The sequence below is a fragment of the Corvus moneduloides genome, chromosome 4 (genome assembly GCF_009650955.1).
Source record: "Corvus moneduloides isolate bCorMon1 chromosome 4, bCorMon1.pri, whole genome shotgun sequence".
In the NCBI taxonomy this organism is placed as follows: domain Eukaryota; kingdom Metazoa; phylum Chordata; class Aves; order Passeriformes; family Corvidae; genus Corvus; species Corvus moneduloides.
The window spans coordinates 8,921,294-8,949,185 of NC_045479.1; the positions used below are offsets into that span (position 1 = coordinate 8,921,294).

The following is a 27,892-nucleotide window of genomic DNA, read 5'->3' on the forward strand; positions in this document are numbered from 1 at the left end:
AGCCTAATTTCACAGACCTGTAACAGTGTGCACCCACTTTGTTTCCCTTACTGTGGCCGAAGCATCCAGCAGTGGAGAGCAGCAGTATCTGTGCTCAAGCAGGGCAAGGGGTCACAGCCCAAGCATGGCACGGCCCCCAGGGGTTTTCCTTGGTGCCAGTTAAGAGGCTGAGGTACCAACAGGTGGGAGAACTGTTGTTTCTTTTCCATCCTCCTGCATTCAGAGTATGCATTTTCCAGCTCTCCTCCCCCTTCAGCTCAGCTATCCAGAGCGCAGCTCTCACCCCCAGTGCACCCCTCCAATGGAAAAGCCAAAGTCCTGTGCACTGGAGAGCTGCATTCCCACCACGGGCTGGGCTGGACCATGGAACAGCTCTGCAGTTCCTGTAGTGCTGTGTCCTTACTCTATGTGTGGTGATTTGGACTGATCCTAAGCTGTCAGCATCTCACTGCCCCCCTTTCCATACAGGTCTCGCAGGAGTGGGGGTTCTACAGCTGCCTGATTCAGATTCTTTAAAAGTTACTCATCTGCATAATAAGGAAGTACATCCTTAGAATGTCTCAGTATCTCACTACTTCAAGATATTAAAACCAGCAGTTCTGCCACTACTTCACTTAATTCTTTCACCTTTTCTTAGGACTTCAGTAACTGCTCACAGCAGCTGTTTAATTACATGAAATCTAACCAAACTACCCCACTACTTTAATATAAAACATATCCTAGTTAGGAAGTTAATTTACAGAAATATTCTCCCTGAATCATGCTATTCTCCCCTTAGTACTTAGCTGAGCACCTACCCTACAATGGCAGGCCACGTATGTGCAGTTCCCTGGTTTAGAAACACTGAAGGAAGACAGGGAGCACAGGCAGGGGCTGGCTCACTCAGTCTGTTTGGTCTTGCCATGTTTATGTAAAGACAAACTGCATGCTGAAAGTGTCTGAAAACAAGTTTTATTTGCAAATACAGCAAGCTCAGTAATTCAGGAACTCTACAGGCAAACGAGAGATCTTAAAAGTGTTAAAACCTTACCCGCACGTTTTCATTTAGTTCTAAGTCATTTTAATAAGCTTTTCTGGATTTCTCTTTTCCCTTCCTCTTGGGAAGAACTTGAAATCTTTTGAGTGGTTGACAGATTTGCATCACAGATGCAAAAACCTTAGAAGATATTGGTGTTTCTGTGAGCCTATCTGAAGGTAAAAATTACTGCTCCTCTATCCTCACCACCAGTTTCCCTCTGAACAGCTGAAGTGCCTGAATATGGCATTTTGTACAGAGGGCCTTCACTTCGATCCAATTACAGACTCCCTGCTAACAGCTAGTAGAAACTACACTGGTTTCTGACCCAGGATCACCCAGAAAACACAAGAGGATCCTCACTTGTCAGCACACTGCCCCACGCAAGTGGGCAGCAGAACATGCAGACGGTGCCTTAGGACAGCAGTTCTACCACTGGCCTCGAGAGAACCTAACTGGTCTCTTTCAGTTCCGTTCTATGTCTGGAAAAGCGAAAATTAATGCACACAAACAGGACAGAACGTTTTTATGCTCCTTAGAGGTTTCTCCTGTCCTGTGGCGCTACGTGGCCACATCCACTGGAAAGCCTGGCTCGTTGGGACACAGTCTTTGTGTCCTTATGGCCATTAGCTGCAGCCAAACTACCAAATTTTGGCATCTGCTCACACATCGTGGCTTTTACAGTTTCAGATGAGCTCTGCTTTTGTATATGTTACAGCAAGTTACTGCAACTTTCCACAAAGAACCTGATCCAACAGCTTTCTGATCCATCTGCCATTGTACAGATGAAAATTCTCGAGAATTAACAACATGGATTTAAAATACGCTTTTTCTATTTTTGTTTACCATTTTAACTTGAAACTTGTACCAGCATTAACAAGAAGTGCTTTGAAAACAAACTCAAGTCATTATTACCTACACTGAACTGTTTATAATAATGTTAGATGAGAAGATCAAGAACAGATGAATTCTGCACTGGCTACTAAAAACCTGAAAGCTTCCTTAAAAACTACTGCACTGTTAATTTTTCTTTTAACTGTTTGCAAAGAGAAATCCTCTCTATTTTTTTAGATGATGCATTTACAATTATTAACCCACAGCAGTTATAACATTCAATTTCCCATCCCACAATTCTGATTTTCCTGCTATGGTCATCAAAATGTCTATGCTTCATTTAAGAGAGGAAGAGAAGAAGATAAGGCAGTCACAACAAATGTAGCATGTGCCTTGCCAGCCCTCCTCAATGCAAAAATTGTTTGGATTAACATTCTAAAGAACTGTATTAAAAAGAAGTCACCAAGTAGGAGAACACCTGCACTACGGAAAACAAGATGAGGGACACAAACTGCCACGTTCCTCTAAGATATAACACATTTTCTTCTCTCCTCTTTACACTCACTTATTCCCTCTGCTTTACACACTCTTAGTCCCTCTGCTTTATACGGTCTTGTTCCCTCCTCTTTACACACTCTTAGTCCCTCTGCTCTATATGGACTTGTTCCCTCCTCTTTACGCACTCTTAGTCCCTCTGCTCTATATGGACTTGTTCCCTCCTCTTTACGCACTCTTAGTCCCTCTGCTCTATATGGACTTGTTCCCTCCTCTTTACACACTCTTAGTCCCTCTGCTCTATATGGACTTATTCCCTCCTCTTTACACACTCTTAGTCCCTCTGCTCTATATGGACTTATTCCCTCCTCTTTACACACTCTTAGTCCCTCTGCTCTATATGGACTTATTCCCTCCTCTTTACGCACTCTTAGTCCCGCCGCTTTATATGGTCTTGTTCCCTCCTCTTTACACACTCTTGTTCCCTCCTCTTTACAAGTGCTTATTACCTCTGCTTTATACTCTATTAAGTACTCTGGGTAAATCTGGTGTTTTTCAAAGACCACAAAAACAGAAGGATTTGACTCATCATCCACACAGCTGTCATAAAACCACAACCTGTCAGCAGACTTCCTTGGGGGACGGACATAGGTGGTGTTGCCTTTAACGTAGTTTCCAACCAGAACTCGAGCCACGAACATAAAGTATCCCTGCTGCGTAGCCTGACAGTAGGCATGGGAATAGGAAGCATCTCTAGCAAAGTAACTTCCTAGAAAACAAGATGAGAACATGGTTGTGGGGAGAATCTATACAGTGACAGCATAATCTGAGCATCCTCTGGGTTTTCAGGAGGTATCTGACCCAATTTGCAGGACTTCCCTTACTCAGAATATCACTGAAACTTTTGCAAGAGAGGGGATTGCACTGTAATTTCCAATCAGAATTTGCTATTTTAGGATTAATTTTTTAAAAGCTATACCAATAAGCACACTACAGGTCTGTGTGTTATGATGAGAGGGACAGACAAGAAAACATGAGGACCTTCCATGATCACACTGAGGGCATGCACACCCCTCTGCTCCCTGCCATACAAAGTAATTTCTCTTGCAAGTTAAATTAATGACCTCAGACATCAGAAAATGCTACCTACAGCAAACCCCTCCACTAATGCTCTTGACATCTTGTGAGAAGACTTACCCTCAACCCAAAGCAAATCCTGGCCTTCCTCAGAAGGATCGTAATACCAATTCTGGGGTTTTTTTCCACCTTCTATAGTTAAAGATTTCAGAACTTTGATTGCTTCACTATCAGGGGAGTCTGAGCAGCCATCTCACTTTCTACATACCTTTCCCATAGTTAGTTCCATTGTTTCCACAAATTCTCCAGTCAAAGTTCTGAGTGCAGATCGTTTTCATGGACATGACGTCAGTTCCATGGAACAGGAGTTTTTCCTGGACTTCCTTTCCTTCATTTTCCTTTTTCATCTTCTCTTTTTGCCTGACAAAAAATGTGAGCCATGGAAGAAAAGGGAAAAAGAGGTTTTTTAAACAAATCATACTATGTAAATGTTCATGTAAATGTCAGCTGGATGAGGTTTCCAGCCTGCTCTCTCCTCTCAGAAGACAAGACATACTAGCAGCATGATGAACGAGATGAGCACTCTACTGATACCACTGCTCAGCAATTCTAGATCATTCTGGCTTTACTCAGGGAATGTAACACTATTCCAGTCGCCACTGTACCAACCTTTTGCTCCTCTGTAGGGTCCTACTGGATGTGCTTTAAGGTCTCTTGTCCCTTCCCACCCAAGCTCTCAGTGGAGTGGAGGCAGCATTAACCACAGAGGCTCTGTGCTTCCACAGTAGCTCAAAGCTGGAGGCAGCTTGTGCTCCGTGCCACAGCCCCAGGTCCTGCCCCTGAGAGAGGTCAGTGCTGCTGAGGAGATGGGGCCAGGACACAAACCCAGCCTGCTTTCCCCACTGCACACCTCGCTGGTTGAGGCCAGAGACAGACTGAACAGGGTCAAAAGAGAAATCACAATAAAAGGTTCAACTTGTATTTCCCATCATTATTCCACAGCATCCAGACACCTTTCAGGTTTTCAGAAGCTGCTGAAGTGGACAAGACAATATTCTTCAGAAAGTCATCAGCTACAAATTAAGCAGAGCCAGGCAGAGGGGAGAATCCTTCCAACTTGTAAATTAGTAAAGTTAAGAGTAACGGACTGAAACTTGTTCATTGAGAACTTCCTGTGAGGGTGGGGAGGCCCTGGCACAAGATGCCCAGAGAAGCTGTGGCTGCCCCATCCCTGAAAGTGTTCCAGGTCAGTTTGGGCGGGGCTTGGAGCAACCTGGGATAGTGGAAGATGTCCCCGCCCATGGCAGATTGGATGAGCTTTAAGGTCCCTTCCAACCCAGACTACTCCATCATCCTCTGGACTTGGCGATGTTAAACTCTGCTTGCTTAGCTTAATTACCTCATTGGAGGAGGATAAAAAGTATGCACTATTACACGTTTTGAAGTCTCTTATGTTTTGCTAGATTAAAAGGTTTTATGAAATCAGTAGCTGATAACTTTCTGGGTTCCATCATTTTGCAGGTGAAAGCACTTATTTGAGCAGTATTTTTCTACTCCATGACCATTCCTCGAATACTTACTCTTGTTTTAAACTAGACAACTGTTCTAAGCAGCAGCTTAATCTTACATCAAACTAACATGAAGATGGTTGAGCCCCAGCTCAAATCTGCTGGTATCCAGCTTGGCCTAAGTACATGGAAATCAGCATCACTGATAAAGATGCTGTAAACCAGAAAGGAGCTCTGGAACTCAGAGATCATTAAGTTAAGACACAAGGATTCTTTCTCAGTGAACACTGACTTTGTTCAGCCAAAGTACCTTAAATAAATCTGACTGGAACAAAAAAGGCCCAAGCCTTAACCCTTTTTAGCATTTCATATACTCTAATGGATGAATATTTGTAACAGACAGAGCATGCGTGCAGCAGGCAGTCATTGCTCCATCCCGAGACAGTCACTGTTCCACATCTCTGTGGGTATCCTCATCCCAGTTTTGCATCATGCATATCTCTCTCTCCATGCTCCTTTCCCCCCTCTTCCAAGGAGCCATGCTCCCATAGGAGCACAGCGTTCTGTGGAAGGCGTCACACACCAACTTCACTCCCGAAACTGCTAATAAGGAAATACCAGTCATGTTAAAGCACAGGTGGCAACCTCCTTTCCTTCCTAGAAAGCACATACAGGACAACCTGTTCTTGGAGGCTCCCTCCTCATAAGGATGGGGAAGAAAATACTAACCACTGAAAGACCTTCCAGAGGGATGGATTCTGAATCCTCTGTATTTTAAGGATGCTGTAGTTTTCCATAGTCTGATGAAACAGCTGCTTTATTCGGTTGTATTCAGAGGTCACATTACTCATCACCACTGCCTATAAAATACAAACCAAAGCAAAAGAAGACATGAGGCTGCAGTGAGCTCAGAACATGCAGAAGCCTAATTTCCAGCAGATACACTTTCAGAAGGGTCCCCAAACTATGCTTAGAAGGGTAATTTATTGCTTTAGATCATGACTATGTGAATAAATAATAAGTAAATCAGTATGTCCCTCCTGCTTTTTAAAAGGACACCTCACCTCTCTTCAGGAAGGATGCTGAAAGCATCAGTTAGAGTATCATCTCCAAGAGCTGACACCTGCAACTTTAAATTTTAATGAAACAGAAACTGCAGGAAGAAACCTTGACAGGTTATTCCAGATAGTGTCAGTTTTATATCTAAAGCTAATCAGGAACAAAAGATGTTAGATGTTAGCATCATTTGTAACCAGACATGTATGGGAGCTTCAGCTACTAAAGATGAAAGAAACGAAACACAAACACCCTCCTGGCATTGTAGTGCCTTAACTTTTCAAAGTTAGAACTTAGAAAGCTTCGCTTAAAATAGACACTTCAGAAAAAAACCCTACATTTCTAAACAAATGTACACTGAATACCTGCTTAAACACATACCTCCTTTCCCAAAGGAAACAAAGTCTATTTAGCCATTATCCTTTTATTTATTTATCCGTATGTTTTGTGTTTAAAAATCCATCAAGAAATGCACATTTTCCCAAAGAGAATTTAATGCAAAACATAATTAAAACATTCCTTGAACTCTTCTGCTTGCTTATGTCATGCGTAAATTTTCCATTTTTTCTCTAAAGTAACCTGTGTCTTTCCTCCAGAATCTTCTAGTATTAACATTTATCTCCATAAACTGCAAAAGTATGATGCTGGCAGGCTGATGTCACCTGGTAATACTTCCACTTTACCACAACTTAAGCCACGTGGGGACTCAAGATGACAAAGTGAGATCCCAACATCCCAAAGTGTTTTAAGGAGGAAAGCTGTGGCCATCCTAAAAGGTAACAGGAAACCAGTATCTTACCCTACCAGGCAAAAGCTCCCTGTATTAGAAGGCTTAGAGAGAAAATAGGATAAAACTTGTGTTTCACAGCTACGTTTAAGTACTTACTAATGAAGAGATCAGTCACAGGGAAGTATTCTAAAGATTAAGAATAAAGTCAGCTGCACAAGAAAGAACTATTTCTTTGAATTTATTTAAAAGCCTTTAAAATGTTGAGTGAAATTTCCCATGTCTCAATACAGGAGCATTTTCCAAAGCTTTACAGCACAACACATAAAACAATCAGGATGTGCAAGTACTGATTGTCTGCACAGTCTGTGGCACCACAGCCCAAGCTGCTCACCATCACCTACAGGATGAAAATCATGTCACTGTATTTCAGTGCTACATCTTTTATTTTGAATCACAGAATGGTTTGGGTTGGAAGGGAACTTAAAACTCATCCTGTCTCAACCCCCTACCATGGGCAGGGACACCTTCTTCCACTGGACCAGGTTGCTCCAAGCCCTGTCCACCCTGGCCTTGGACACTTCCAGGGATGGGGCAGCCACAGCTTCTCTGGGCAACCTGTGCCAGGGCCTCCCCAGCCTCACAGGGAAGAATTTCCTCCTGATATCCAATCTAAACCTGCTCTCTGTCAGTGTGAAGCCATTGCCCCTTGTCCTGTCACTCCAGGCCCTTGTAAATAATCAGCTCAGCACAAGGCAGGTTCAGGGGCAGGGCATGTCCAGCTCTCACCACCAGCACTCGCAGGTTCTTCTCCCAGGGCTGCTCCATCTGTTCATCCCCAGCCTGGACAGATCCCCAGGGGTTGTCCTGACCCAGGTGCAGCACCAGCACTTGGTCTTGTTAAACCTCATGGGATTCCCATGGGCCACTTCTTGAGTTTGTCCATGTTCCTTTGGATGGCCCTGTCCTTCAGATGTGTCACCTGCAGTGTTCAGCTGCAAATTTATTTATATGTGAACAATTCCTGCTTAAACTACAAATGTGCTATTGCTATGCTGCATCTTTCAGGCACACGGTGTGATTCTTGGGGTGTCCTGTGCAGGGACAGGAGTTGGATTTGATGATCCTGATGGGTCCCGTCCAACTCAGCATATTCTGTGATGCCATGATCTCTTCCTGAGGAACTGTAACCTTTCTAGGTAAAACAGAGGGTCAGCCATGTGACACAAGGCCTAATCCTGTAAGAAAGGTACTTCCATTATTTTATCATATGATGGCCTCCAGACAACAAAGCCTGTTCTCCTTTCCATGAAAACTTTGTGGGGTTGTCCTTATTTCCCCCAAGGATGCTTCCGGTGCTAATAAAGGACCACAGTATCACATTGCTGTTGAAGGCTGATACTGCATAGTTCAGCATTTTTCACCTTTGGGCCTGAAAAGGAAAATCCCACTGATTGTGCGCGTTTGCTACCCTGTTATCAAGGAGCAGAGTTCCCAAGGCAGAGAAGGAATCACTGCCCTGACAGCAATTCCCACCAGTGTATGACTGCACAGGGGCGGTACTCTGTGACTCACACCTTGAGCTCTGCTTCACTGGGGTTTTGGAAGGAGCAGAGGTGGTGCTGGTGACAGTGACCCCACCACAACTGATGTCTATAAAATACAGACACTCTTCACATTGCATCCTGTGCCTGGTACGGGCAGCAATCCTTGGCCTGCGTGTGGCCAGGATTCAGCAACACATCAGCCACACAAAGACTAATCCTCTGACAGGAAACCACACATCCACTGCACACTTTTTTCAGTTGTACATTAAAGAAACAATTTTAAACCCAGCATGAAGTTTCAGGACATAATCAATCTTTTTTTTTTCCTTTAAAACATTTAACAATTCCACTTTGTTAAACGAAGACAGAGAAATTCACCCCAACTTTCCAATCAGTGTTACCAATTTCCATTGTGCATTTTATACACCTCTTTCTACAGAACTACTCTCAATGACTTACAGATTAAGATACTGCAATGCTTGAAAAATAAGCAATGTTACCAAAACACAGCTGCTCATTATAAGCCAAGATGACTTTCTGCCTATCTCACAGGTTCCTTTTTAAAATGGATCACTTCCAGCACAGCAGATTTTGCCAGGATTATTTGTCAATGTCTGAAGAGAAGGCAGTTCATCGAGTTGTAGCTGTCAGCTCTTACAATGGTCACCACAAGAATGCAGAATCCCAGCCACTCCCAGTATTACCTACTGCAAAAAAACAAGCTTAGGGTCTCACAGAAAGATTTAATCTAGCCCAGGCTTTCCCTTTTAGTGCCAACAGGTATCGTGGGCACTGTCACTTTTCCTTTCCTGTGAAAGGTACTCAAAAGTTAAGAGATGTTTTCTTGGGTGCCAACTCAGCAAGCAAACTGAGCTCTGGGGAACAAGGTGATCCTTCTAGTCACACATCCCCACATGTACAACCAAAAGGTATTATGGACCTGAGCAGTGCATTCCAAAGCCTCCCACATTCACCCCAGTGACTCCAGGAACACCCCAACAAATGGACTCAATTAAAATTCAGACAAGTTTTCAGAGCAAGTATGGGAAGCAGTTAAGTACATACAGCTCAAGACACCTAAAAAGAGCTACCTGTCTTTCTGGCATTCTTTAGAAAATTTTATGCTTAAGATGCTGATAAGCCAAGGGAAGAGCATATTCCTTTGTTACTTCCACTAAGCTCCAAATATCACAGGCAAATCTTCAAATGGGCTGCGGGCCAGATTCCCACACACTCTCATCATTATTTGTTAGGGTTTTAAGAGTTCTCCTAGTTTTTTTTTTTTCTGTTGAAGGAATTTTTCCCTATATACATGTTGCTAGGGGAACAAATGGCCGAGTACTTAAGAAAAAAAAAAAGGACCTGGCTGTTCTTTTTGTTTCACCTGGGTGTGTGGGCAGTCAGTCTCTGTGTTCGAGAGAGAGGGAGTCTGCTTCTTCGGCTGCTTTTCCTCACTACTGGAGAAGCCCCGGGATCCCCTGCCCGCCTTCCCTGCCCTGCTGGGAGCCGGGCTGTGGCCGCCCTGCCCCCGCCGTTGCTTTGAGCCTTTGCTACGTTGTAGCCCTGCTCACCCTGCCTGCCCAGACCTCCAGGGGGCTCCCCGTTTGGATACATCTCGTCTGCCACCCAGGATTTGTGCTTGTCCCTGCCGTTCCAGCCTGCTGTTCCAGCCTGCTGTTCCTGAGAGTCCGGCCGGACACCGGGATTGGCTGCCCAGGGGTTTGTGAAGCTCCTTTGTCCCATCCCTTCCCGGGATCCCAGGGCACCGGTGCCGCGTGCTCCCCGAGCTCGCTCCGGAGCGCCCCCTGCAGCCGCGGGGGAACCATCGCACCTGCCCTGCTCACCGGGAGCCGCCAGCGCCCCTGCCGGCTGCGAGCGGAACTGCACCCGAGGGGAAAGGGCCCGACAGCCGGGAAGGGATGGACTGGGTTTGTCATTGTTTGCTGTTACTGCCAGAGTTATTGCTGCTTGTTTGACTTGTTATACACATACAGATATATAATAGTAAAGAACTGTTATTCCTATTTCCCATATCTCTGCCTAAAAGCCCTTGATTTCAAAATTATAATAACTCGGAGGGAAGGGGGGTTACATCTGCCATTCCAAGGGAGGCTTCTGCCTTCCTTAGTAGACACCTGTCTTTCAAACCATTATTTCATCTTTTCTTTCTGAAAGTCATAATTCAACAGGAGGATCTCTCTAACAGTTTTGTCTGACCCTGTCGTCTATGCAGTAAATGATCAAGTGTACTTCGCCATCAAATCTTGTTAAACCACTGTCACCTTCACTATCAAACTTTGTTAAAAGGCAATTTTATATTAACATAGCACTCCTTCTCTCTTGTGAGGGAAGTGCTTTACTCCACCCATGACACTGACACACAGACACACACTGGTGTTCCTTAGCCCCCAGGGTATCTGAGCCAACACAACCTGGTCAGCATCACACAAGATTCTGTGACACAGTCAACAAGGAAAACCTCTTACACTCCTGTTCCTCAAGCAGGGTCAAAACCACTACACAAAAGGCAAGTGTAACACGAAAAAGCCTTTTTTTCTAGCACCCTGTCGTACTTCCACAAACTGCGCTGCTCTTCCAGAAGGACTGCAGGACCTAGTAATCTAAAAAACACCCACACATTTTGGTCTTGGTGGATCAAATAAGAACATAGACTTTGGGCTGACAGGGGTTTGGGTTGTTTTGTGGAAGACATCACTGCAATGTTTTTTTATTTTATGGTTGTAGATCTTTATTTCTACCGTTTCTTGAGGCCAAGGTCTGAGCTCAGATCTCTGATGTATGTGACAGTACTGGAGGACATAGAGATTTCCTTTCCTGGCTCTCCAATCCAAACTTACTCTTCCTGTCTTGAATTTGGTGAGTTTTGGGTTTGCATGTAGATAAAAAGCCTAAAATGCAGTTGAAGTTCAAGGCAGTTAGGCACCTGTTTCAGGAGCCCTTGGGAGATCACCTAAATCTTTAGCACACCCACCCAAGAAATGACCCCTGTCCCTTTTTAGCATCTACGCAGTTACACTTGATTCAGTTAAGCTTTGAATTGTGCCTTTCCATTAGAATTACAAGAAGGGGGGAAAAAAAAAGATACCTTGTATCCCAAGTCAGGCAGTGCAGATGCATCCCAGTGGCTAGGACAGGTTTGATTTGGAATGCTTGCAAACAGACAGAAAATGAAGTGTTAGTAATTCTAGTACTGCTCCAAACATTCATATTTGGAGCATCCAATTTGGCCAATTCCTGTATTTAAAAATTAACAAAATAAACCACAAAGAAACTGGGAAAGAGCCTCAGTCTGTAAGCTGGGCTCTGTATGTTGCCACTCAACCACCACAGGCCTCTTACGCTTGCTTTTTTAAGTAACAACTTAGTGGCTGTAGTACCTGGAGTAACATGTACCCCAGGCAGCAGGTGATGCATCAAGACTGTAGTTTGTGATACAGTTTCTGTTGCTCAGTCCCATGGATATGCTTTCTCCAGCAGCACCTGTGCTCTTTGTACAACCACTGCCAGCACTGGCAGCCATTTTGCCTTATAATTACTTCTAAAATACAAAAAAAGAACCTAAAGAGCATCTACCTTGTCTTTATCTTCTGCACATCTTCAGAAGACACAAATTTTGGTCGCCTGCAGACCTGTCTTTGAGTTTTAAAAGCAGTGTTTGTCTGGGTCATTTCTTGAGGAGAAAAAAAGAGCAGGAAAAAAAGCCATGAATAAGTCTACAAGATTGGGTCATTAATTAAGGACAGTCATTCTGTAATGAAAACTGCATATTCACTGTCAATTCTACCTGCTGAGGAATAGTTGCACAAAGGCTATATAAGCTTCCTGTCTTTCCTGTAACTGTGTGATTGAACCTGTGCCTATCTTGCTTGCTCCCTCAAGCCACTCATGCTCTTTAAACATTGCTACAGCAGCACAAAGATGCTTAACTCTTTTAATCTATTTTTTACCATCCACAGAGTTAACTTACTTTAGTTAAGATTTACTATGACTTTATGTGAAATCCATGAATCTTTTTATTTCAGGTTGGGAATGAGTCTGGAGAGTGTGAAGACATAAGGGGGGAAGGTTACTTTTGTAAGGAATTTCCTCTGGGCCATCACTACCTCACTTCCACTTCCAGTAAGTGAAACTGGTGGTGTCAGGAAAGGAAGTCATAGCTTCCAAAAGCTGGGAGACTTTGCAAGACTCTGTAAAGCACTGTACAGTTGTAGACGAGAACATGTAAAATTACTACCTTTAAAATTGAGTTCGTACTGATGCTGGCCAGCCTGGAAACGTACAACACCATCTGGATTTGCTTGATATAAATCCTCGATTACAGCAGAAGATGGTGGGGTCACGCTGTTCCCTTCTTCCTTTGTGGGGAGAAGAGAGAAAAAGAAAGAATGAGAAGTATCACATTCAGGACTAAACCTTGGATAACTAGCTGGGGTAGAGGGAAAGAAGAGGCAAAGAGTAGGATGACAAGGAATCTACCCAGAACTATGGTGGCCTGAGGCTGAGTACTGAACATTTGTAACATATGCACAAATACATAATTAGTAATGATGGACACACATATATTTCATTTAAATTCCTGTAACAAGTTACACTGGTTTTGCCTGGGGTAGAGTTAAATTTCTTCCCAGTAGCTGGTAGTGGCTGTGTTTTGGATTTGTGCTGAACAGAGCTGATAACACAGGGATGTTTTAGTGAGTGCTGAGCAGGGCATGCACAGAGCCAAGGCCTTTTCTGCTCCTTGCCCACCCCACCTGTGACGGAACTGGGGGGCACAAGGAGTTGGGAGGATACACATCCAGGACAGCTGACCACAACTGGCCACAGGGACATCCCAGACCGTATGGTGTCAATCCAGTACACAAAGCTGGGGGGAGGAGAAGGAAAGGGGAGACATTTGGAGTGATGGCATTTGTCTTCCCAAGTCACTGTGACCTGTGATAGAGCCCAGCTTTTCTGGGATGGCTGAGCACTTGCTTGTCCAAGGGAAGTGGGGAACGAATCCCTGGTTTTGCTTTGCTTGTGCACACACATTTGCTTTGTCTTTTAGTCTTTATCTCATCCCACGAGTTTTCTCACTTTTACCCTTCCAATTCCCTGTCCAGTTCCATGGCAGGGGAGGGGGTGGGGCTGAGCTGCCACTGGGTGTGATGGGTACACTCGACTCCTTACCAAACCAGTGTTAGTTTGGTTCAGGCTCCAAAGCAAGCAAAGGCCTAGGCCAAGAACTTTTCTAGTTCAAACTTGCTCTCTGAAAACCCGCAGAGGAACAGGGTGACATGGTAAGCATTGATGCATATGAGCTGGGAAACAAACACTGATGATATGATTAATGCATGAATAGCAAGTGGTTCTTCCAAGACTAGTTTGCCAATGAAAAATAAAGTTGCAGGTGTAAGGAGTCTCACTCTTACCTTTTACTTTGCTTGTGATTTAACTATGACCCAACCACTTCCTTCCACAGATTCCACAGAGCCTGAGTGGGCTCCTTGCAAGAACACCCTGCTAAGGAGCAGCTGCACAGCTGTGATCTCTCCCGGATGTGGGACACCTCTCAGGGTGACTCTTTGAGGCTGAGTACTCTTGGAGGTTACTCTCTGAGTCTTTTAAACTGTGCTCTACCCAACACCTTTCCCTGTGTACTTTTCCAAGTCCCTGGATCACCTTTGTGTTCTATCATTTGTGCTGCTATACTGTAAACCATATGGGGTACACTCATCTGCCTTGGGGGAAGGTGAGATTCTGTATTTATTTCTTTTCCTGCATTTTTCAGATAGATTACTTTCTCATCAAAGGACTTGGACATACAAGGAAAAAGACTGCATTTGATCTGAGAGAGCAGAGCAACCCTTGCATGTCCAAGGAAGCAGGGCAATGTTTAGAAAAGAGGCAACTACTTCCCACATATCTTAAGGACAGTGTATATATGTTAAATCTCTCTAGGAGCCATGGACAACTCCAAAAGGGAGCTCTCTTCCCTCTAGCCTGTCAGCATTTTATCATGTCTGTTATGAACAGCTGTAGCTTCACCACCTTACTCAACTGTAAAATTCAAGCACAAGGATTCACTTAATTAATCCTGCTGAGAAAAGGGGAATGATGCAGAGAGGTTCCACATATTCCTGCAGAAGTGACTCGAAGCACAGGATGTGAACTCACCTGTTCTCCATATTCAATCCACTTGTCTTGGTTATTCTTCCAGTACCAAATCCACTGTGTGGTCAGTACGAATGTGGGTTTTGTGACTGACGAAGGTGTAGAGAGGCGTCGAACCAAAGACGAAGAGCAGGTCATTGTCTGGAAATTAATGTTCCTACTTGCCATGCTGCAAGGACAAATTCAGGTTTATTACAGTTAACAGTGGATATTTTATTCTCTAATTCCTAGTTTAAGCTGGTGCCATTTTCTTTAATATAATGTGACCAAACTTAATTAGATCTGAAATAAGACTATTTATTTCTCACAGCGCATGACAGCTCTGAAAACCATTTCCAAGCTTCAGAAGTGAACTCTGGCCCGTGAGACAACAAACGCCATCTCAATCACACGTGGCACTGCCAGCTTTACAGTGTCAGGCTCCAAGTACAGTGTGGCAAAAGGAACTTCTGTGATAACTAAGCGTGGTTACAGTCTTTCTCAGTACAAAAGCAAACATGGAAAGCATGTGACTGAATTTGCCAGCAAACACCTGCAGCTTACAAACTTCGCTCTTTTTCTGTGGTTACAAAGGATGCAATCACAGCAATCACAGCTGTGAGTTCTGCAAACTGCATTCATCACTGGAGACACCTGGGCTCTTACTTCTGTGAGGCTTGAAAAGTTAACTCCCAGGCAGAAAGATTTTGATAGCAGCCTCCTTTTGGGAATATTGCTAGTGATCTCCAGAGAACTGCAAATCAAAATCATCTGGTGCCTTAAGAAGCATGGGCCAAAACTAGAATACCGTTTTGTGAAGCTGAACTTGGGGTCCCCTATGAATCCAGGTGGCTTTGAGTGGTACTTTTCAGAAAGGAGTTAAAAGGAAAACACACTCTTAAAATAGAAAGAACAAAGAAAAAAAAAAAAAGGATGGGCTCTCATATAAAGGGCATTCCATAAAATGTCCCTAGGCACATAATAGATGACTATTATTGTTATTACAGATACTAGCTCTACTAGGAAAGAAATAGCCAGAAGGACCAGCTCTGAAATGTTGTCAAAAGGCCCAACTTCATTACTGTAAATAAACTGATCAACAATCTGAAATACTAGTATTTTAAACACTGTATTCCACTGGCTTTTTACCTTGTACAGAGTTTTAAATGGAAGATACAGTTTTCTTATTTTTAGAAGACAAAACTGGGGTGGGATTTTCATGCAATCACTCTCACTTTGCTTTTTCGAACAGAAAAATTCTCATTTTTACATCCTCCCAGCTTCTGAGAGGCTCAGTAACCAGAAGCTGAGAAGTCAGACATCTTTAGGAAGAAAACACAAGTTTTCCTACACAGGCTCAATCACAATACCCCAAGCAAGGAGTCCAGCATTACTATACCTGCTGTTCTTTGGGTCACAATAGGCCCTTTCAATTTCCTCCATCATGGAAAGTTCATGCCAGAAGAACCCATCATATTTCTCCCATTTATACGGCAAATGGTAATGAACAGATTTGCATTTATCTATAACAAAATCAAACATAGTCAAGAACTCTGCAATCATTAACACTGAGAGTAAGACAAGAAAAAACCAGAATAGAACCAGCATCTTTTACACCTTGAGGCTTTCTCTCCCAGGCTTTGTTATACCCAATGAAGACAGAGTGCTGAAAACAGAATGCGAGTGTGTTTCTGCAGTCTTACCAAGAAAAGCAACATATATATGTATATACACACTGCCAAACGTATTTGAAAGACACCAGAACCTTCCCTTTGCTGAGACACAACACTGGCAGCTGGGAGAACAGTGCCACAGATAGGAACTGCATGTTTTGTGCCACATAACCATGTGTCTCAGCTGTAAAAAGTCGAGTCTACACATCACATAAACACTCTGATATATTTGGTTCTCTTTTCCTTAGTCCCTTAGAAATCATGGGGTGGTTGCCAAGGCCTGACTTCTGACACTCCACATCCAAGTATGGGCCAAATGCCTTACATCTTTCGAGCCAAATGTGGCAAATTAAGCACACTAACACTCCAACAGTTACTTGAGTCAGGTATCTGGTGGTCACAGTATGGCTGCTTTGAGCCTGACCATCACAGTTTCACCCTGTACACCATTCACATTATACAGGGTCTTGATAAAAGACCACATTGTCAGAGGAGTAGCAGTCCTTTAGAAACTGACTGGACAAGCTCACGGAAAGAAAATGTCATGGTACCTCCTCATAATAAAGGAAGAGCCAAACCTGGGGGTTAAACGACTGTTCAGGGACAGCCCCCAAATACAATTACTTATATTCTTCCCTCAGACCTCTGTTCTGGCCACTACCAAAAAGACAATGGACTAGATTTATCTTTAGCTTAGCTGGTAAAAGTACTGTGTTTTTTTAAGATGTTTTAACAATTCAGATCACCTTTTAAAGGACTTAATGAGGGAGAATATGGCTATTATCTGATGTACATAGGATACAGCAGAAATAAAGGGTGGCATATATTTACCAGCTGTCAATGATGACAGCATAAAGTCAGCTCATAAATTGCTCTTCTAGCCACAGAAAGGGTGACACTTCATATTTGAAGAGCTTTGCCACAGGAATATACCCAAACCCTGCCCCCATCAGAAGGGCTGAAATAGCTTGGATTACCCAGAGGAAAAGGGTTTAAGAATACCATTTGGCATTTTTCTGATTATGTTTGTAATTCTGACAGTGTTTATTAGTGACTTGGAAAGAAAAGAAACTACTGAGGAGGCACAATTGCCATCACTAGCCCAAGCCATTGAGCAGGAGTGCCTCTGCAGAAAACTCTTCTCCAATGACTTTTCATAAAGCTTACCCTTGTTTTTGCAGTACTTCCAGACATAGAACAAACAGATCTCATCAGAGTTGTCTTTTTTGTTGTCCTTTGAAGCTTTATCAGAGGAATTTCCCTTTTTACCTACAGCAAAGAACACAGAAGTCCATATCTGCTCTTAGAGAAAGATACTGCATTTGGTACTTCATCCCAGAAATAAAAAAGATTTGACTGCAGTAGCAAAGTCAAGCACTTTCAGGATCTGATTATCTCCCATACAGCCCAACACAGAACTCAGGGCTTTGTGACTGAACAGTAAACCCTGGCACTGGAAGAAGTCTCAGTCAGGAAGGGCAAGGGAAGTGTCAGGAAGCTCAGAACAACACAGGGTGTGACTGACCACGCTTCTTGCAAAGAAACTGACTTTGTCTCCACACCAAGGGGACCAGAGGGTGCATAAATGGCACTGTCAGCTGAGCAGACTGACTGAGGGGAGAAATGTTTCTCTCCAAGTCAGCCAAACCAGCATGGGGGGAGCGAACACAGGGCGCAGATGTATTAAACCTGAACAATCAACCAAAGAATTTTGAAGACAGCAACAGGCTTGAGATGGTTTCAACTTCCCCAGGGACTGGGGACACCCAGTGAGTATATATTGTGACACTGAATGTATTATACAGAGCTGCAGCGGGAGTCCCCTTATTATTGTGATTGAGCTGCTGTTGGGGTTTTAGGAGCTCTCCCCGGGTTTTTTTTCTGTTAAAGGAATTTTGCCCATAAGTGTTGCTAGGGGAACAAATGGCTGGGTACTTAAGAAAAACAAAAGAGCTGGGTACTCTTTTGTTTTCACCTGGGTGTGTGGTCTCCCAGCGTTATGACAGAGAGGGAGTCTGCTTTCTTCGGCTGCTTTTCCTTCTGCTGGAGAAGCCCCGGGATCCCAAGCCCGCCTTCCCCGCCCTGCTAGGAGCCGGGCTGTGGCCGCCCTGCCCTGCCCTGCCCCGCCGTTGCTTCGAGCCTCCGCTACGTTGTAGCCGTGCTCGCCCTGCCTTGCCCAGACCTCCGGGGGGTTCCCCGTTTGGATACATCTCGTCTGCCACCCGGGACTTGTGCCTGTCCCTGCCGTTCCAGCCTGCTGTTCCCGAGGCACAGGCTGGACACCGGGATTGGCTGCCCAGGGGTTTGTGAAGCTCCTTTGTCCCATCCCTTCCCGGGATCCCAGGGCACCGGTGCCGCGTGCTCCCCGAGCTCGCTCCGGAGCGCCCCCTGCAGCCGCGGGGGAACCATCGCACCTGCCCTGCTTGTTTGACTGGTTATACACATACAGATATATAATAGTAAAGAACTGTTATTCCTATTTCCCATATCTTTGCCTAAAAGCCCTTTGATTTCAAAATTATAATAACTCGGAGGGAAGGGGGGTTGCATCTGCCATTCCAAGGGAGGCTTCTGCCTTCCTTAGCAGACACCTGTCTTTCAAACCAAGACAACTGCACACTGTAATTGCTATGTTTTTTAAGCCAACATTTGTATTTTGTTTCCAGTGGATTTTGCATCACTTTGCTACACCAAAAGTGTCACTACTGGACATGGCTAGAATAAGATGTAATTTCCTTCATAGCAACCCATATGATGCTGTGTTTTAGATTTTTGACCAAAAACAATGCTGTCAACACACTCATGCCCCAGCTTCTGCTGAACAGTGATATACATCAAGGCCTCAGCTTTTCACCCTGCCCCCAGAGCAAATAGAATCGTCGGTGCACAATAGCTTGGGAGGGGACACAAGTGGCTGGGAGGGGACACAAGTGGGCAAAGGACCCAAAGTCACCAAACATTCCATACCATATAACATAAAGCTTAGTAATAAAAAGGAGAAGAGGGAGTTTTAGGAGGGTTAGCTACCATTTGCTAGGAAACTGGCTAGGCATCAATCTGTGCATGGGAATCAGTGAGTGACTGCCTTTGTACCACTTCTTTTGCTTGGTTTTCGTCTTCCACTTATTATTTGGGGGTTTTTTCCCCCCTCCCTCATGTTTACACTCAAGTTTTTTTGCCTTTATTCTTTCTTTTCTCTTCCCCCTGGGGATCAGGGGGAAGTGAGCAAGTGGCTGTGTGGTGGTCACTGAGGTTAGTCCACAACACCCGCATAACATCAACTCTCTTTAGATAAGCATATCTCAAGACTGGAGGGTTGGAAATAACTCATACCTTCACCTTTATCTCCCGCTTGTGTTGGCAACTTGTCTTGACTCTGAACAGATACGGTGCTTCTGGGACCTGCATGAGAAGACTGAATGAACAGCACTGCTGGGCCAGAAGCTCAGCTACCTGGCAATATCCCAATCTCTGTGGAGAATTATGTCCATCACACATGTAATTTGATATGAAACATTACACCATCCATGTGTGGAATATCTAAAAGAACCTGTGCAGAGAGTACTGGACTTTGATAAGCTTTAAAGCCAAGGCCCTTCTGCCCAGAAGAACAAGAGGTTTACAAGTTGCTATTCATTCACTGGAAGGTCTATCAAGACAACAGCTCTACTGAAAAGCTTTACTAGTTGCCTAGGGACAGAAGGCAAGGAAAGATACTGCATGCACAGATACAATTCTGTCACCTTCCTAGGAAGGAAAAAATGTGTCCAGGACAGTACAGAGTGCTGCACAATGTTTGGGCAGAAATTCCAACACTGCTCCACTGGCCATCTGGTACCATGGATTTCAGCATACAGTAAGGCAAGCACATAAGCTGCACTCAACTACCACCGAGAGCTGTCAGGCTGTGTGAAATCAAATCCCAATGAAAACCACCAGTCTCAAGACTGGAGGGTTGGAAACAACTCATACCTTCACCTTTATCTTCCACTCGGGTTGGCAACTTGTCTTGACTCTGAACAGATACGGTGCTTCTGGAACCTGCATAAGAAGACTGAATGAACAGCACTGCTGGGCCAGAAGCTCAGCTAGCTGGCAATATCCCAATCTCTGTGGAGAATTATGTCCATCACACTTTTTAACGTAATTTTCCACCGGCACTCCACTGCTGATACAACAGAGGTGCAATGACAGTTACAAACCCTAGCTAGTCACAGTTATTGGCAGGCACTTGGTGTTTTGCACACAGTATTTTAGGCAGTAAATGTGCAGTTCTCCCTCCCACATGATTGTGCCATGACTTACTCCATTCTTGCAAGCACATAATAGCAGAGAGGAAAGAAATATGTACATATTGCAGGAGGAGAAATACAAAAGCTGATTCCACAAGGGAAGAGTTGGTACTATTATCTCGATATTTACCTTGTGAAGGTGGCACATGCGGCATGGATTCCACTGTTGGCAAAGTTGTCTTCGGTTCTTTAATCCTTGTAACTGCTGGTTTTTTCCTAAAATCATTCCTTGGTCTGGAGTTATGTACTGAAAGCATCGAAAGGATGATGGGGTTTAGCAGGGAGGTATGGCAAGAACAGTTTCTACCTCTATCAAACTCAAAATCCTGTTTAAGACCACTGTTTCTTGCAACTTACCATACCCATTCTTCTGTTGCCTGTTGAACTCCATGTGCTTGTTATCATATATAGTCTGGAAGTTTGAAGCTATCTTCCCATCAATGCCTACAGTTTCCAATACTCTCAATGCATGGTCATCCAAGATGTTATGGGACATTATGCATCGAGGAAATTTACATGTCCCGTAGAGAAAGTGTCGACAAATATGAAGCTTGTTGCAGTTGTTTTGCTGCATACAGTGACCACCTTTTTTGTTGTAAAACTGGCAGGCCTAAAAGAGGGGAGGATACAATAGGAAATGGAAAAGCACATTAGAATTTTTCTTTGTCCTAGAGGCACGCAGCTTTAACAGCAGAAAAATGGTGATTAAAAGGCATGTGCAACTTCTTTAATCTAGACAGATTTCTTGCATAGAAGAGCAGGTACTTAAGCTGACTCATGCATTTTCAGTTTTGAAGTTGTGCATGTTTGTTTCCAAGAAAAGCCAACCCAACAAGCTTAGGAGTGACAAAAATGGATGCAAGTGCAAAAATGGTTGCATAAAACCACACTGGTTTACAGTTATTCTATTTTGAAAACCCCTACAACATAATAAACAAGAACAAGTATCTCCATAAAAACATGTACACTGTGTCAAATGAGTTATTATTTCATGGAGCTGAAACTGAATTTGCACTTCCTATTTGTAAAGCTTATTCTGCATTGAAGATTTGAGCTTATAAAATGGTAAGGAGAGTGCTTTGAGATTAGAGTACATATGGGAAAAGCAATGCACTTCTTTATTCCTCTATGCACCAAAAAATAGGTACACAGAGAATCAGACCAGGGAACAAGTCACAGACCAAAACCTCCTTCATATTGACCACTAAGCACCACAGTAACAGTTTTGCTGCCTGAGCAGCCAGTAACAAGAAAAAGCTTCTTTGAGGAGGGGACACAGCTGTCTGGCAGAGAGCCCCAAAATCACTCTGGGACTCTCATAGGCCCCCTCCAAATCCGTCCTCCCAGGAGCCACCAACCACTGCTCAGGGACGATGAACTAGGCATCAGTCAACAGGTGGGGAGCAACAATACTGGGAATTACTTGTTTCTCTTGGGTCTTATTAATATCTCTCTCTCCTTCTCATTATGCTTATTATTAGTATATTTTATTCTATTTCAATTATTTTAGTATCCTTATCTCAATCCACAAGTTCTACCTCTTTTCCAATTCTCCTTCCCATCCCATCAGGGTGGGAGAGAGCAAGTGGCTGCATAGTACTTATCTGGGCTTAAACCATGACAATAGGGGATCCACTATTTAGCTACATCAAGAAAGCACACTGTCCCCTTGCATTTGCCAACAAACAGAACCAAAAAACAAACAAAACAAACAAACACAACCATCCCCCACCCCAACAAACAAACAAACAAAACAGGAGAGCCAGAGAGAAGGTGAGAGTTAAACCGTGGTACTGTCATGTTTTTCTTACCCTGAACCCAGTTCAGGTCACAGAATACCAAAGTGTCCTCTTGCTTGAGAGCTTCCTACATACCATGTCTTCACCCACACAACCTGCATTTCTAAGCAGGAAACAGCCAAGTTGGCTTTTACATCCTACCTCCCAGCTCTCAGGCTTATGAATGCCCTACATTGGTCACAGTTTTCTCTTGGTTTTGCTATTTTACTGCATGATAGGAGTTAAAGTGCCCAATTACATGTAATTAATGATGCCTGCCAGGGGCAGATTTCTAGTAAGCACTTAAGGGTAATACCAGCCAAGGATAGTTGCTACTATCTGCTCATTATTGGGAGCGATTAATAATTCTCCTTGCTTATCACCACCATCGCTTCTTCAGTCTGCCAGTAAAACATACTTTAAAACGCTACACAAAAAAAAAAATCTATTTTGTCAAAGTCCAGCACTTTCACAGCAGGGTACAAAGAAACAACAGAACTGTTGCATCAACAAATCTGTGGAGATTATAAGCTGCAAAAGACAAGGGCAGTACTTCAGTAATTTCTTAACCAGGAGCAGCTGTAGCCAGAACAGAGTATTACTGACTTTGAAACAGCCATACCTTGAAGACAGTATTGCTCTTATACACACAGGCTGAACCAGAACGGAATGTTCAGCCCAATTTAACAAAATCAATGAGTGGCATACAAACTGGACAAAGGTTACTTCGTAGAAAGTCAGTGTACAACAACCCAGTGCACTTTGAAGAGCCAGATTTGACACACAACTGGCTGCAGTCATTTGGTCATTTTCTGAGATTCTTCTCATCTCGTATATCCTCAAGCACCAAAATGTGCAGGCCTACAAAGACTGGAAAAGGAAAGAGGGCCTCACTTCCTCATCTTCTCATCTCATAGAGAAGAAGCAACCTAGAGGAGTGGGTTTTGGTCATACCTTTTACCCTGTAAGCATGTACAGTTATTGTGATCTTTCAACTCTCTCCTGCTTATCTCACCCTTTGTAAACCTCAGGTGAAGCTGCTGACATTTTTGTTTACTTGTTTTGAACAGCTTTATGGCCGTCCTGTTGAGATAACAGAAATGAGACACAAGACAGGCTGTAGCCTTGCTGCCCACCTCCTGCTATCAGAAGGCAGGCCTTCAGACATCACAGATGACAGGGCCTTCTCCAGATGCATGTCTTTGGGTACTTATTAAACAGTTTTACTGCTATGAGGGTGTTTTTTTTATTATTTTTTAGTACACATCCCTTTCACAGATCTGGCTTTATGCTGTTTGACATTGCCATTCCCATTCCGCCTTCATTCTCACTAATCCTGTTTCATATCTTAACAGCTTGACATTAAGATCAGAACTCCATATTCTCTCTTGCCCTCTCCCATTCCTCATCAACAAAAACTTTCTCTTAAGACATCAGTACAACTTACATCAGGGAGGAAGAATGCATCGTTTTGGAGAAGCAGGACTTGCAGTTCATTCTCACTGAGGCCAGACAAATCGTGATTTCTTAGAACTTTTTTGTTCTCAGCATTCATGATGTCATGCGAGTACTTACAAGAGCTGCAAGAAAATACACAGAAATATCAGTGTTTACTCCTTTAGTCAAGTTCATTTAAAGAAGAACCTCAGAATACGTGCAGCTTGGGAGAAGCCATGAGAAAAAGGTGGCTTGGTGGGAGTGTCTGTGAACATTTAGATGGTGTCTGTAATTAGCTAGAGAATGGACCAAACAGCAGAACTCCCCTGTGAAATGCAGTGACCCTATCCTCCTAGTTTTAAACTTCAATTCAGCCAGACCCCACACATTCTTTGCCTCCAGGAAGATCCAAGCCAAGTCACATGAACTAAACAGCTGGAAGGAAAGTTAATTTTAAAGGAGTACACCAACAATGCCCGAAGTTGCAGCACCCTCGATTTTGTGAACATAAAAGGCTGTTATCCTAGGGATGGCAAGTAAAGAAACATGCAAGACACTGCACAAAAGTGACAGTGAAGCTGAAAACAACATATTTTGTTATCTTCAATAGCTGTAAAGTTTTATTTAAAAAAAAAAAACAAAATCAAAAACAGGTAAGAAAGTTTAACTTCTGAGTTTTGATTAAGGAAGCATTTAAACCACAATAATGAAGACAGCGCTGCCACTTACAAAGCCAAGAGAAACGTCTGATGAGTATGAATTAGAGGGAGATTGCAGATTTTTTACATCTATTTGAAAAGGTACTGCAAATCAGTAACAGAGAGGAGACACATAGTCGATCTGTGCATTAATTCAATGCAGTAAGATACAGCTGCCTCGTGTCTTGCTCTTCCAACACATGATCTGATACAGCTTTATGATTAGACATACTCAAACAGTAAAAGTACCTGTTAATTTACCAGATTCAACTCTATCCCTTTACTCTTTCAGCCTCTAGTTAACTCCTGAAGCTCTCCTCATGACAGTTTTACCTCCAGGTGTGTCTGATCCAATCCTTCTGTACAGACCCTTGTGTAGGTATTTCTCCCCTGACCCCTGCTACCTGTTGGACACATTCTTCATCAGCAAATAAACAGAAAGGGCAGAAGTGTGCCGTCTTTGGTCCTGAGAAACAATCTTCCAAGGATATTAGATGCTGTATGCATTCAAATTAATGGCTATGAAGGCAGATAAGCTACAGAGGATCTAAGGTGGGAGCCATCACCAGTGTTCATCCAGTCAACTCCAGAGTTCACCGACAGTCAGACAGTGACCTACATCACCTGAGTCTGTATTTCCAAGGCAAAAGTTTAAACACTCTACAAATACAATGATAACTACACACTTGAGTTTAAGAACACATTTAGGCAAAAAGAAAAAAAAAACACTAAAAAGCCATTTGCCAGACATTATTTCAAAACAGGATTAACTGGACTAAAAGAATGATTCCACTAAACAGAAGACCTGAGTAACTTGCCCAGACATTCTTCTTTCCAGGGATTCTAAACCAAAAAGGATGCAAGACCTGGAAGCAAGGCTAGATTTTATCTTATCAGTTAAAAAATAGTCTCTGTCTTGATCTCTGCGGTCCACCTAGCAGAATTTCTGCCCCCTCATTTTAATCAAGCTCCCTCCCATGAAAGGTATACTCTTTGCTTTATTAATTTTTAACACATACCAAAGTGATTTTAAATACTTAGCGTTATTGAGAGGACAGAATGGTTTATCATTATGAAGAGGATTGCCTCATTGCAAACTTTCATTCACACAAAGTCATCCCTCATGAGTGCCTACACACATGAAGGCATTTCCAACAGTGAACGCCCTAGGAGCTTATTGTATTGTCTGTAATGTAACAAAAAAAGAGAAAATCTTATCATCCTAATGATGAGAGAGAGACATGGCTTTTCCCCTCCATGCTATCCAGATCTAACTGCACAGTGATCCATTTTGCTGGGGCAGAAGAGGAAGGATCCAGTAGGATCATGCGTATTCCTAATGCTGGATGAGACAAATGAGTGAATGATAAATGTTGTCTTTCGCATATATGATTTTATCATTTACAAGTGATAATGTACTATGCAGAAATAGTGTTAAGGTAAAATATAGAAGTACTATGCAGAAATAGTGTTAAGGTAAAATATAGAAGTAGAAACAAGATTAGTGTGAATTGTAACTTCGAAATAATTGTAATATGTTGGAGAATGTAGTAATAAATACATGGTAATAAATGTCTATTAGGTTGACAAACTACAGAGCCAGAAACCAGGACATCTTAAAGAAACAAAGAAGATAAACCGCATGCATCCCAGGAAGTCTGTTATCTCATCAAAACTCACAGCTCCCAAGGAAACTGTCAACTACAAATTAGGTTGGAGACTGAGGAGGCACCGGAGGAGGGTGCCTATCTTCAATTCTGAAGCTATCCAGAGGACTGAGACAGCGTGCTGGAGGGAGGAAGGAGGCAGAGACCAGAGAGGGGGGAAAGTTGAGTGAGGTGTAAATTACTTTCTGGGCTTAATGAATATGTAACAGTTTAAAGAAGTACTTAAGTTCACAGAAAAATGGAGGTGCGCCTCTGCCAATATTGCTAAGTGCCCCAGCGCTGTAACATGCCTTTGTTCTACTAATAAATGTTCAATACCATGCTGCTGAAAATTCAGGTCGTGAATTCATTTATCTCATGCATCAATACCAGACCTGGGGCTTGGGGGCTTAAGCTACAAAGTTCTTCCATCACATACTGTCATGGGAAAGCTGGGTTGCTCTTCTGCATTTGCTTTTGGTTTCCTCTATGTTTTTTAAACTAGGTACCACCTTTGGCCACCTGTGGCTAGAGAGGCTGCCAGGCCTGTCCATCCCACGAGTCCTCCATATTCCAGAAACTGGGACTGATGTACCTGGGCGATCAAACAGTGCCTCTCAAAGAAAGGGCCATAAGCCAAGCAGTGACGTACAGCAAAACTCAACTTTTGTAACTCTCTGGAGCGAAACCAGAGGACATGTCAGCACTTTGCTTTTTCCTTCTGAGAAATAGGTATAAACTATTTCACCCAGATGACAGGGGGGCTGAAGGACGGGTGTGGAGATGACTAGATTTAAACAAACAAACAAAAAAAGAAAGAAACCAAACCGAAACAAATCGTCGGCTTCTACCGACACAGGGAGAGCAGGACGAGTCCTTCCGGAGCAAGGATCCCCCGCGGCTGTATCCGAGGTGATTATTGCCCGCTCCTCCCGGGACACCGGGGCGGGAGCGGCACCGCCGGCAGGTCTGGGGATGTGAGGGGGGTTATGAGGGGAGCTGTGAGGGGTTTGGGGAGGGTTGTGAGGGGAGTGAGAGGATTGGGGGGCTGTGAGGGGTTTGGGGGGCATGAGAGGGGTTGTGCGGGCGTTGGGGGGGTGTGAGGGGTTTGGGGGGCATGAGGGGGTTGTGCGGGAGTTTGGGGGTGTGAGGGGTGGAAGTGGGGGGTGTGAGGGGGTAGGAGTGTGTGAGGGGTGGGGGGTTTGTGAGGGAGCCTGGGGGGTGGGGGGTGTGAGGGAGTTTGGGGGGGTGTGAGGGAGTTTGGGGGGATGTGAGGGGGTTTGGGGGGATGTGAGCGGGTTTGGGGGGATATGAGCGGGTTTGGAAGGGATGTGAGGGCGTTTGGGGGATGTGAGAGGTCTGGAGGGGTTGTGAGGGGTTTGTGTGGAGGGGAGGGTATTGGGGGGCGTGTGGGGATTGGGGGATGGGAAGGGATTGGGGGGCACCCTCTGCCGTCCCCACAGGCTCCCCGCGCCCCCGCGCTCACCTGGGCCGCAGGTGGCACCTGCCCATGAGGTGCAGCTTGCAGAGGTGCAGCCGCTCGCAGCCGTGGCACTCTTTGCGGACACAGACCCGCACGTCCGTCACAGCCAGGACCTCCGTGCCGCCCTCCACCACCAGGAACCGCCGGGGGCCCGCCGCCGACAGCGTGTCCTGCAGCTGCGGCGCCGAGAGCCCGACGTACTCCTGCAGCTCCCGCAGCCCCAGCCGCCCGCCATGGGAGCACAGCGTCTGGGTGAGGAAACTGAACACGGCAGGGTCGCTCATCCTGCCCCTCCGCCTGGGACCGGACCGCGAGCGGGAGTGTGGAAGTAGCGGGGCGGGAACAGGACCAGGAGCAGGAGTAGGGCGGGGACTCGTCGCCGCCTCTCGGCCGCGCTGGACGAGAATCGAAACCGAAGGCACGGGCGGGGCCAGCGGCTCGGGCCGCGTTGGGGGCAGGGATCCGCCGAGCCT

General features: G+C 44.3%; 1 protein-coding gene and 2 long non-coding RNA genes across 17 annotated transcripts in view; 2 read left to right on the forward strand and 1 right to left on the reverse strand.

The window, feature by feature from the left end:
• Positions 1-935: 935 nt before the first annotated feature.
• Positions 936-27,816, reverse strand: LOC116442478 (zinc finger CCCH-type antiviral protein 1-like). Of its 5 annotated transcripts, XM_032105513.1 has the most exons (15): positions 27,423-27,813; positions 23,603-23,735; positions 20,735-20,987; positions 20,508-20,624; positions 20,058-20,126; positions 19,419-19,487; positions 17,253-17,354; positions 15,812-15,935; positions 14,437-14,602; positions 12,515-12,635; positions 11,854-11,950; positions 11,366-11,429; positions 5,659-5,789; positions 3,690-3,841; positions 936-3,113 (listed from the first exon to the last, which is right to left on the reverse strand). In XM_032105513.1, the coding sequence occupies exons 1-15, from the start codon at positions 27,701-27,703 to the stop codon at positions 2,374-2,376; spliced, it is 2,619 nt and encodes an 872-aa protein (XP_031961404.1). In that variant the 5' UTR covers positions 27,704-27,813; the 3' UTR covers positions 936-2,373. The 5 variants fall into 5 exon arrangements, 4 of the variants coding, with proteins under 4 accessions (XP_031961404.1, XP_031961406.1, XP_031961405.1 ...); XM_032105515.1 differs by lacking the exons at positions 936-3,113; positions 3,690-3,841; positions 5,659-5,789 and adding an exon at positions 7,376-7,950 and having other exon boundaries at positions 27,423-27,816; XM_032105514.1 differs by lacking the exons at positions 936-3,113; positions 3,690-3,841; positions 5,659-5,789 and adding an exon at positions 8,551-8,963 and having other exon boundaries at positions 27,423-27,816.
• LOC116442483 lies at positions 10,358-15,522 on the forward strand. Its single transcript, XR_004239574.1, has 2 exons — positions 10,358-11,136; positions 12,303-15,522. It is a non-coding gene; the product is annotated as an uncharacterized LOC116442483 (long non-coding RNA).
• Positions 26,488-27,892, forward strand: part of LOC116442482 — a 34,401-nt gene continuing 32,996 nt past the window's right edge. For 10 of the 11 annotated variants that reach the window (XR_004239565.1, XR_004239570.1, XR_004239569.1 and 7 more), the window contains exons 1-2: positions 26,488-26,913; positions 27,400-27,671. This is a non-coding gene — a long non-coding RNA (uncharacterized LOC116442482). The remainder of the gene's footprint in view (positions 26,914-27,399; positions 27,672-27,892) is intronic. The other variant, XR_004239568.1, reaches the window with a different exon arrangement.

Coding starts and splice junctions, on each gene's coding strand:
- LOC116442478 (XM_032105513.1), bottom strand. CDS start 27,703: ATGAGCGACCCTGCCGTGTTCAGTTTCCTCACCCAGACGCTGTGCTCC. Junction 19,488..20,057: donor AGTGGAAGATAAAGGTGAAG/GTATGAGTTGTT, acceptor CTTCTCATGCAG/GTCCCAGAAGCACCGTATCT. Junction 5,790..11,365: donor TGCCTGACTTGGGATACAAG/GTATCTTTTTTT, acceptor TGTATTTTATAG/GCAGTGGTGATGAGTAATGT.